This window comes from Podarcis filfolensis (genome assembly GCF_964270895.1).
Source record: "Podarcis filfolensis genome assembly, chromosome: 16".
Classification (NCBI taxonomy): domain Eukaryota; kingdom Metazoa; phylum Chordata; class Lepidosauria; order Squamata; family Lacertidae; genus Podarcis; species Podarcis filfolensis.
The window spans coordinates 37,797,296-37,808,753 of record NC_139620.1 but is presented as its reverse complement, the minus strand read 5'-3'; the positions used below and the strand labels follow the sequence as shown (position 1 = coordinate 37,808,753).

The 11,458-nt window shown below is 44.7% G+C and overlaps 1 protein-coding gene across 2 annotated transcripts in view; it reads right to left on the bottom strand.

Annotated features, from left to right (window-relative positions):
* Positions 1-11,458, bottom strand: part of RILPL1 (Rab interacting lysosomal protein like 1) — a 34,941-nt gene that overhangs the window by 6,059 nt on the left and 17,424 nt on the right. The window contains exons 5-8 of one of the 2 annotated variants that reach the window (XM_083590406.1): positions 9,286-9,461; positions 7,668-7,760; positions 3,078-3,165; positions 1-320 (exon numbers count right to left, since the gene is read on the bottom strand). The exon at positions 1-320 is cut by the window's left edge and continues 6,059 nt beyond it. In XM_083590406.1, the coding sequence (XP_083446532.1) occupies positions 315-320; positions 3,078-3,165; positions 7,668-7,760; positions 9,286-9,461 (363 nt within the window). In that variant the 3' untranslated portion in view covers positions 1-314. The remainder of the gene's footprint in view (positions 321-3,077; positions 3,166-7,667; positions 7,761-9,285; positions 9,462-11,458) is intronic. The other variant, XM_083590405.1, reaches the window with a different exon arrangement.

Genomic DNA, 11,458 nt, shown 5'->3' with positions numbered 1-11,458 from the left:
TGCTTTCGGAGTGTAGTCACCAAGTAATCATCAAGGGATTCTGTGTGGAAAAAGAAACCCCTCCTTCCAACTGGGTAAGGTGTTGGGAATGGGGAGGAGAGCCATATCCAGGTGCCACAGTTCCTTCATATTTTCTTGTGCTGTTACCATTGCAACCGCAATCCCTGGGCTCCAGTCACAGGTGCTGTAGGGCCTCCAGGCCTTGTTCGGTGTATGCATCGTCTTTGTTAGAGTTGGCCCACTCGCCAAAGGAACTCTGAAAGGGGGCATTTCTCTGCATCGCTGGCGTCCGTTTCTTATCACGGGAAAAGAAACTAAACCTTCCAAGAGAAGTGGGGTGTGGAGAAGAGGAGAGAGAAAAAGGGTGGGAACACCACACAGGTTAAGGCGTTGAAACTTGGAGGAAGGATTTGAAAACATCTTTCAGTGCTAAGGGATGCAACAAACATGGCCAAGCAATGCAAGAAACCAGGCCAAATTCTAACAGGGGAGAGAAATCTCTTGTTTTGGGGGAGACAGGTTTAGAAACAGCCTCTCAACTGGGACAAAAACCACATAAGTACCATTAGTGGAAAAGTGTAAGCCTTCTTTAGGTATTTCTCCATGCCATCATAATATGCTGGATTCCAAGTCACAGGGGGCAGTTTATGTGCACAGAGCAGGTGCCCCCAGGTCCCGGGTCCAAGGTATTTTGCCACCTGAGGCAAAGGCCAATATGGCACCTGTCTCCCATGTATAAAAGCTGACCAGATTGGCAGCTGAATCGTCCTTTGACAATGGCAGTGGACCAGTCTTCCACTGCACCCGAGGGCAGGATAGCTGGGTGGGGGGCCCCACAAGGCAGGCCGTATGACACATCCAGCGCTGTCCACTCCTCACCCCACACATTCTGTATCTGAGGCGGCTGCCTCACTCTGCCTCATGGGCCAGGCCTCTTCCTCAAATGCTCTCCCCGCAAACACGGGGGCAGCGGGGGCAGGACCAACAGGCCCACTCCCACCCCCTGCATGCCATGTGATTATGGGCACATGGAGCAGACTATCAGGAGGGGGGCTTGTGATTTTGTACCAATTACCTCAAGTGACATTGCTTTCTGTTTTTACACCAAGTGAAGGAAATAAAAAAAGTGAACAACTAGGGAGAACAATATTTCAATGTTCTAATTATTATTACCATAGTCTGTGTGAAGGGAAAGGGATTTCTGTGCATTTTTTGAATTATCTATTATGAACACTCAATGAAACTGTAACTTGCCCCCTTCCATCCACTCCAGCCAAATTCTGCCCACTTAGAAATGAGGGGACTTTCCAACAGGCCAGATTTTGAACAGGTTTTTGTGACAAGCACAGATCTAATTCCAGCCAACTGAAAGCTGTTGGCAATTATCCTTATGTTAAAATTTTATTTGATTCAGTCTTGGGCAAGCAATTTCTCTGTCAGTCTCAGTTTCCAATTAGTAACATGGATTGTGGGGATAAATGCAGAGATTAAGCAAAGGGTCTCCCAATATACACAGTTCCAGTTATTTGTATGTGCAAATCCAGCCCAAATCCCCTCATTTCCAAAAACAATTTGTTATACAGACTGGGAAGAAGTTGGGGTAGCTATTTGACAGGTGCAAGTCCAAAACCCAGATTTTTAAAAGCACAAATTCAGCAGTCAGTCAGAATTTGGGCAGTGTACACTTCACAGTTAGTAGCATTTCAGCACAATCCTGTGACATCTACTCAGAACCAAGACCCTTCAGTTGAATGGGGCTTGGGTCTCAGGTACATGAATTTATGATTATAACCTGAATTACACTATGATCTTCTATTAGCACAGCACAGTCCAAAAGAAGCGGAAGAAGCCAACCATCTTCTTTGAGACGGCCACAATTAAAATATACATTGAATTTAGAAGCAGGATAGAAGGGAACAGCCCAGGTGTCCTGGTAGCCCAAACACCTACAAAGTTGATGCTGGCACCTCCAAACTTGAGATAGGTCTCCAGCCATGACATACAAAGGTGAGCACCTGTGTTTGGGCATCCGTGTTAGCAAATATATCCTTTACTCCAATTTGGGATGGTCTGTGGGTATTACAACCAGGTCGTAAACCTAGGTTGCCAACTTGACAATGCTTGTTCACTGCTGTTTTGAGGTTTGATACCCATTTGAGTCTCATTACAAGCGGACATGTAAGATGACAGGCTATGCTATCCTAACATTTGGGGCTTTGTCAGTTAAATCAATATTGCATATCATATTTTCACCTGTTGCGATTAAATTTTAAAATTAAAACAAAAATTGCTGTGATCTGTCAGTAGGCAGGTTTCAAAAGCAAGATTAAACAACATTAGTGATTAATATGCTCCTATCTAATAGGTCAACAATAGGTTCTTGTTTGTCTGAACACCCGCTCCATCACTGGCAAAGTACATGTCATGGATGCCTAAACACATCCTAGCTGCTGAATGGGAATGGCTCACTATCAGAATGTTGACAAAGTGACAATTCTACAAAGGCAGCACAATGCCAGCTGAACAAAGCAGGCTTATAAGTTGTAGCCGGACAAGCAAGGGAATTTCAGGTAGAGCACTGGGGGCTGGGGGGCCAAAGGGCCAGCAAGATGGTAGGAAGGACCTGAGTGTCATATATAATTTTTCAACCAACTGTCCACATATTTGCTTGAAAAACTCTCAATTAAAATTCCTTGTCTATTAAGCCAATTATTAAACCAGGGATGGGTAACCTGTGCCTCGCCAAGTATTGCTGGACTACAACTCCCATCATTCCTGGCCATTGGGCATTCTGGCTAGAGCTGGTGGGAGTTAAGAGTCCAGCAACATTGGTGAGGCCAGAGGTCCCCCTTCTTGCATTAGAAGAAAGTGCAAAGGGGCACAGACTGCTTGGTAAATAAGCGGTTACATCATGCAGCAGAGGAGCATTCTGATTGGCCATCTTCAAAAAAAAGTTTTATGATCCCACAGTCAGCCAAGGAGAATACAGCCAAGGTTAAGGTGAGGAACAGCCACACATCATGCACAAATAGGAGAACAAAAACTCCACAGTAACCAATTAAAAAGAGAGTTCCTACAAGGGACATAAGTCTTCTTATTGGCTGCAATGTGGGATCATCAGGGATCAATCCGGCAGCTACCATAGGCATTATAGCTGTAAACATCCTGGTTGGGAAAGCACAGACACAAAAGAGAAAAGAGGCTTAAGTAAGAAATTAAAAGGTATTCAAGTACACACAAGCACAGGAGAGGGGGGAAGCAAATCAAGGAAGCCAGAGGAAACGACAGACACGGGTGCTGACTTACACAAAGGACAATGTTTTTACAAGGCGGGGAAGGGTCTGTATTGCCCCAGAGAGCCTCTGATCTCAAGGAGAGTCCTTCTGAATCAAACCAATAGAGAGCCAGTTGTGGGGGAGTGAGAAATGTCCTTATTTTCATCTGAGGAACGTTAGAGAGTATGAACATAGGATCCAACTCCTAGGGGCTGAGGTCACTTCAGCCCACCCAACAAAATACTGGAAGGGTCCAGCCCCTCCCTCCAGGTTGATGGGCATTGCCACTCAAATGGTGTGCATGACCGTGTAATGTGATTATGTGGGGCAGTTGGCACCCCTGCCCATGAATGTTAAAGTAGTGCAAGAGGGCTTGACATGTTTACTGTGGATGTGACCTTAGAGCTTAAGACACAAACAGGGAAAGACTAACTCCACCATGTCCTGCTTGTGAGTTCCCAAAGGTATTTGAGGGCTCTTGCACTAGCGGATGGTTAAGTTTTGTGCAAAAGAGGAATCCGCTGTACTAGCAGAAACTCATTGCAAAGTCTATTATGCCTGGGGCTGCCATATGTCCAGATTTTCCAGGGGGCGGGATATCCAAAATGTGGAGTTTTGTCCTGGATCTTAGGCAAGTCAACGAAAAAAATTGCAGCTCAACAATTTTGGGGTCTTTCTAAAAAAGTTGCTTAGCTATTCTTAGGCAACCGTGTCTCACAGGCACGAAACATTTCAGCAGTGTAGCTGCTGGAGTGTCGGGGTGAGAGAGTTCAAATCCCCACTTGGCCCTGAAGCTCCCTGGGTGACCTTGGGACAGTCTCTGCCTCTCACAGGATTGTTTCAGGGGTTAAATAAGGAGGGGGAGAACTGTATATGTCACCTTGAGCTCCTTGGAGGGGGAAAAGGTGGCATGTAAGTGCAATAAGTATACCACTGGCTTTAACATTAATAGCAAATTCATTTGCTGAGCGCCTGTCTTTATGTAGCCAAAATGGCACCATCCATGCACAAGACAGGAAATGCCAACAGGTTTGGGGGAACCCAAAGGTTTGTAGAAGTACAAACAAACATCTGTGGGAGAATAAAACTTCTGGGGGGCACAGAAAAAGCCCAGTGAGGACTGAGCATGTTCTCTATGCATGGATGGTGGCTGATTGCTGGAGTGGAATGGGACATCATGTTGGGACCTGGAAGGGGAACAATATCCCGCTGCAACCATTTGCTGCAGATGCCACTTGTTGCTGTTGATTAAGGACACAGCTGAGATCACCAGAGCACTTTTTTGCTTCTGACCTAAACACAGCTCCGAGACATTCCCAACAGAGCTGCTTCTGGGAGATGCTATTATTAGAATCAAAAACAACACACAGAGTTGTTATTATTCTGAACGGGTTTTCTACAGTTACACAGCTTGGCTCGCTGGGTTGCATCGAGCCTCCCCCCACGTCATTAAACACACACACACACACACACACACACACAGAGAGAGAGAGAGAGAGAGAGAGAGAGAGAGAGAGAGAGAGAGGCTTTTGTCTGTCTTCTTTTTAAAGCCAGCACTGATCATCATGTCAGCAACAAACAAGTGACACAACCTTTGAAACAAAGGGCCCTTTTTGCTCAGTGTACAAAACGAGGTAGATCTGGCTTCTTAAAAAACAACAACCATCTAAACAAAAATCCCTGCTCAAAGATTTACAACTTAAAAATTTCCTAATGGGTTTTTGCCTCCATTAATTTTTTTTGTCCATGACAGCGACACAGTCACCATCCTGTGTTAGCATCTCACATAAGCTTGGGGAGCGGAGAGGGACGTCCCTCCCCAAAGCACCTCTTTGCCAGTGCTCTCCACTGCTGAACCTCTGACACTAATTGAAGGAAAGGAACTTTTCACATACAAATGAGTAATGAATCAAAACTGGAAACTAAGCACACTTTTTTTGAAAGTTTAATGCTAGGAGAATCAATAGGACTTACTTTGGAGGAAATACGGTTTAGGATGCAAGTGCTAATGTGGAAAAAAAGGGGGTTCTTTTTTGGCACATCTAAAGATTTGGGACAAAGCTCTCTCTCATATAGAGATTCAAAATGCAGTTTGTCACTTTGGACCCACCCACCACCCACCCACATTGCTGCTTAATCCCCTCTCCATAGTCTCAAGAGGAGAAAAAAAAACCAAAAGAAAACAGAACTTCAAGGGAATTTATGCTAAGAACATAGTGAAGCACCACATGCTTACTGCAGTTTGGTGCTTGCCATTTTCTGAGGTAGCAGCACCAGTGTTTTCCAGGAAGCCCGCACCCTGGTCCAGAGATTTCCAAGAGAGCTTGGCAGGCATCTAACTCTATGCACTGCCCGGCACTCACTCTTTTTGCACTACAGTACCAACAGATTTGGTGCCAGCGCATCCTGGCATTGTCTTCTACTGGCAGGCGGAGCAGCAGGGCAGGAATGAGGAAGCCGTGGCCCCCCAGGGGCTGCTGGACAGCCATTATCCCTGACTGTTTAGCCATGCTGGCAGGAGAAAAGTTGGAATCAAACCCTATTCTGGAGGGCTACAGCTTTCCCCCCCCTTGCAGTAGGGCAGGGGTTGCCAACCTGGTGCCTGCCATGAGCTTCACTGGCACACCAAGGCAAGGGCCCTGGACTCTGGGCTTTCTTTCTTTTTAAGTTCATCTCTAGACCTCCTAGAAAGAAAGGTATGAAGAAGTCACCCTTCCGAGTAATTTCTGTGAAATGAACAAGGCTGCCAGTGTTTTTAGCCAATGAGTGAAGTTGGAACTGTGACGGGAAAGTGCACTGTTTGGACATGAGGAAATAAGAATCCCTGAGGTCCTAAAGAGCTGCTGCCCCCCCCTTTAATACACTTTTATTGTTTCTCTATAATCTTGCAAGCAGAAATCCAACAGGTCATACCTTTTATGAAAATACAATTACAGGGAAAGCTTCACCACGATTGCTCTCTCTCTAATTTCATGTTATTGCTCTGCCATCACAAGGCAACCATTTTGTGACTGGCGCCCCAGCACTCTCAAAATTCAAAATGTGCCCCCACCCTGGTCCAAGAAGGTTGGCGACCCTCGTTGTAGGTGATGACGCACACATTAAGAAAATGCGTGCTGCTTATTATTTACATAGCACTGTTGGTGCACATAGCACTTTTCGGAGTCCAAGAGGAGAGGTCTCTTGCCTTAAGGAGTTTATAGTCTAAATTTCAATGCAGGGGAAACAAAAAGAGGAAGCAGGTAGAAGGGGAGTCAAGAGGTAAGCAGGTGACAATATGCAGTTGTTTCAAGTACACGTTTAGGCTTGGTTACAGACTTTGCTGCAGAAGGGTCATTATTAATTATTATCTGTAATTTATTACTTGCTTCTAAACCACAGTCTCAAGGCAATTTACACATAAAATAATTTAAAATGGTTAAAAACACTAACAATGAATACATTTAAAACAAGATTAACCCCCTAACAAGTGTTTAGGGCCACCTAAGTGAGGCTCACACACCAATGTGGTGATTGGGCAGGTGGGCAAATCACATGCTTCCTTGCTCTACCCACCACACATTAAAAAACAAATTCCTGCATATTAAAAAGTAGCTCACCAGTGAGAAAAATCTGTAGTTGGGTCTCATGGGAAAATATTCAGAGAAAGCTTCACGCTAGGAATAGCCAAGGTAGCACTTTGTTACTACTGACCCCAGGGGGAAATGTTTTGCTATGAGTTTGGTATGGGGGAGGAAGTAGGCAGAATGCGAGACCCTTCTCCCCCCCCCCCGGCCCCACCAAGCATAAGCCAGACTGGCTTCCTGTCTTAAGGTGATCGGCTGGGTGATGGGCCATGAAGAGAACAAAGGAAAGGGGGCTCAGTGTGATAAGACAAGTGGGTGGGGCTACTCCCTCAATGCAGAGATAGTTTGAAGGACAAAGCCTAAGTTTAAAGGGGCAGTGCTGTGACCTAGAAGAAGCAAGCTGGAGAGTCAGAGCAAAGTTTGAGAGCAATTTTGATTTATTCTTGAATCTATTGCACTTCTAGAGGAAGCAAGACCCTTATATATGTGTAAATAAACCATACATCAGACAGGGCACCACAGTCTCTGTTGTGTCTCATTCCCAAAGGAAACACGAACCCTGAGTAAGCACCTGGAAGCCCTGGGAATCTCGCAGTACTCAGAGATTGGGGAGGCATGCAGCAGTATTTAAACTGTGTCAAAATGAATCAAACAGATAAACAAAAAGAGGTGGGTTGTGGCATTATGGAGATTATTCAAAGGACACTGAGCACCATTCTTCCTTAGAGCAATTTTTAAAGCCCAGGGACCCCAAGAAGCACAGGAAAGCAAGTTTCTTCCCCCCATGCTTGGTTTAAGGCAGCCTTGGGAAGAGGAGGGAACTTACAGTCGTTTGATTCCAGATTCCTGCTGAGTGGATGGTTTTGAATGAATAATGGCTGTGGGTTGGGGAGACCTCATTTCTTCATCAGCCTCATCACTTTTAAAAAAAAGAACAGGAAAAGATATGAAATGTATACGTTAGATACCAAATACTCTCATTACACCTAGGAAAAATTAGTCACTCACTCTACACACAGAAAGGAGAGAGAAAGCATACCTCTGTCAGTGCATATAATTGTGTATATAAATAAAGGAGCCTTAGTCTTCTTGTCCAACTGCCTGCTCACTGCCAGGTGCCACAAGCGTATCCATGACAGGCAGATGCCCAGTCTCTGCTTAGATACCTCCGGCACAGGTGGAGAAAAAGTGTGAGGAAAAGGGGCCCCATACAGCGTAGAGAAGGGATTCCCAAATTGTGGGAATGCTGGATGGGGCAGATATAAGCTTTATTCCAAAACATGTGGAGGGTACCACATTTTCAGAGGTTGCACCAGAGAGCCACTCCCAGTCAGAGTAGACCAGAACTTTCTATACTGTTTGGCGACATGTTAGTGTGTCGGATGCAGTGTGTAGGAGTGTCATGTGAACGCTCTTATAAGGGGTTAGTTTAGCTAGTAAAACTGAATTACTGTGTCTCAGAACAATAGGTAAAGGACCGACTCTGGGGTTGTGGCGCTCATCTCGCTTTATTGGCCGAGGGAGCTGGCGTACAGCTTCTGGGTCATGTGGCCAGCATGACTAAGCTGCTTCTGGCGAATCAGAGCAGCACACGGAAACGCCGTTTACCTTCCCGCCGGAGTGGTACCTATTTATCTACTTGCACTTTGATGTGCTTTCAAACTGCTAGGTTGGCAGGAGAAGGGACCGAGCAACGGGAGCTCACCCCGTCATGGGGATTTGAACCGCCAACCTTCTGATTGGCAAGTCCTAGGCTCTGTGGTTTAACCCACAGCGCCACCCGCGTCCCACTCAGAACGATGCAGGTCTAAAAAGTGTGTCACCAACACGAAATGTTTGGAAAACTATTGAGTAGACTCATCTGGGCTAAAGAAACAAACAGCCTGACCTGGTATAATGTAGGTTTACTGATTACTGCCTGAACATTCTTCCTTATTTTCATAAGAAAAAGGAGCAGAGAGAAGAAGAAGAAGAAGAAGAAGAAGAAGAAGAAGAAGAAGAAGAAGAAGAAGAAATTGGAGGAAATCACTTGAAATATTCTTGGCCCTTTTGACTAGCGGTGCATTTAGAAGTGTACCTAGTGGCCTCTGAAGAATGCGAAACTTGTGGTTCTCTAGATGTGGTTGGACCCCAACTCCTATCAGCTGCAGACAGCATGCCTAATGGTCAGGGACAAGGGGAGTTGCAGTCCTGCAACATGTGGAGAGCTGTAGGTTACCCCCAAGTGGCCTCACCCAAGAGAGCTCCCCATTCTGGCTCCACTCCATTTCCAACTAGCGTGGGCTTGCAACTGAAGTTCAGTGCTAGCACACACACAAACACAGAGGAATTGAGCAGACGACTGCAGCCTCAACAGGACTGATCCCACTGAAAAGCAAACCAGCTTCAGTCCAACTGCTTGCACATAGAATCAGACTAGAAAGGAGCTGAAAGCAACAGCGCACCTCTTATAATACAGAAGCTCCTCTTGCAGCAGAAAAACTTTAGATTTCAGTTCATTTCTCTCATGCAAAACATCTCGCAGCTCTTGCAAAGTAAACCTTGGACGGTTGGGATCCTTCAAATCCATGGCTATCTTCTCAGATTCTGAGATGTATTCGTCATTGTTTGGTTCTTCGGCCTGGGAGGAACAAACAAAAAATCCTACATCAATACACGGCTTGGGTCTTACTTACAAGTCGCTTCGACTGCATCATATTTTTTTCATAAGTAACCTAGGGCAAGCGTTTAATCTTGAAAACAAACAGCCAAGGCTGAAAAAGGAGGCGGCCAATGATGACGGTACTGGCTGTAGAGAGCGTGTGGTAATGTCATCTCTCTGCCAGGGTCTATTATACTCAGAGAAAGCTGGGAACAGCTCTAAGGAGAGAAAAGAGGCAACATCACCATAAACCAACAGACTATAGAACAGCGGAAGAAAGCAACCATTCCTTCTAAGGGTCTGTGCACAAACAGACCTGGCGCCTGGCTGTGGAAAACTGGGTATTGAAGCCAAATCTTCCCCACCATCTGAATGAACAAAAAGCCAGTCAGATGATAATAATAATTTACATTCTTAATTATGACTTATTGATGCATTTATTAATATTTATCATTCATAATAAATGTCATATTTGTTTAACAATTTTTATATATTGCTTAATCAACAGAAACCTCCAAGCATTTAAAATAAAGCAGTACACACTACCATATTTTTTGCTCTCTAAGACTCACTTTTTCCCTCCTAAAAAGTAAGGGGAAATGTGTGCGCGTCTTATGGAGCAAATGCAGGCTGCGCAGCTATCCCAGAAGCCAGAACAGCAAGAGGAATTGCTGCTTTCACTGCGCAGCGATCCCTCTTGCTGTTCTGGCTTCTGAGATTCAGAATCTTTTCTTTCTTGTTTTCCTCCTCCAAAAACTAGGTGCGTCTTGTGGTCTGGTGCGTCTTATAGAGGGAAAAATATGGTATATGCTGGATAAGCAAATACTGTACCCAGAAAGTATAGACTATATAATCCGCTTTTCATAGAACTGTAGTGTTGGAAGGGACCATGAGAGTTATATAGTTCAAACCCCTGCAATGCAGGCATCCTTTTGCCCAACGTGGGGCCTGAACCCACATATCTGAGATTAACAGTTTTATACTCTTATCAACTGAACTATCCCAGCCCAGAATAGCAGTCACAAGACATTTAAAATATCCATTTCACAATAATCCTAAAAGCCAACACATATACACCTAAACAATTCCTAGCACACACAAACCAATCTATAACACCAAACCAGCAACCAAAAGCTGCAATCTGTCAAGGAAAACAAAAAAGGATGTCCACTCTACTCCTCATCTTGGAAGAGATTCAAATTATCTCCTTGTGTTAAAAGAATTCTAAGGTCTCAAATATAGAATAAATATTTATAAATGCACACATATCTAAATATATAAACTGTTAAGTTGTGGGTGAACATATCAGACGACACAGTGATTCTCCAAACATCTCTTGTTTATTCACAGGCCAGAACAGAACTGAACCGAAGGGTTCAGCCAGCCTGCTTATATAGAGCTCCAGTACCACGTAACTGTAACAACTTTCTGTAACTACCCAATCACTGAACGTCACTTTCGATCCCTTATTTGCAAATGTGGACCTGAACTATCTACAGTATCCCCCAGCTGGCCCAGGGTGAGAACTTCAGTACATAACATAAACCATGTGTCTGAAATAGTATAGGAGAGCAATCCTGAAGCAATTTTGACTCTCCCAATGACCTCAAATATTGCTCTGAAGTAAAGGAAACAAATGAGGAAAGCTTTCCCGTTGTCTTTTTGCTTACAAATTCTTCAGGAACTAAAGTATTAAACCATCACAAAAGAATGGCCAGGCTGGCCAGGCAATGCAATCAGCGACTATTATCAGGTATCCGGACAGACAGGATTTCTACTGTAGACCGCCTCCTATGATGTATGTATGATGATTTTGGGGTGGACTTTGGCTAAGGGGGTTGGGCAATGTCAAAAGTCTTTAAAGGTTCCTGCACACTTTTGTCCAGGGTCTCTCCCTCCTTGGAAGGAGGGGAGGAAACTCTGTTGCAACAGAAAAATAAATGTCTGCCTTGCTTTCCCCTGGATTCTGCCACCAT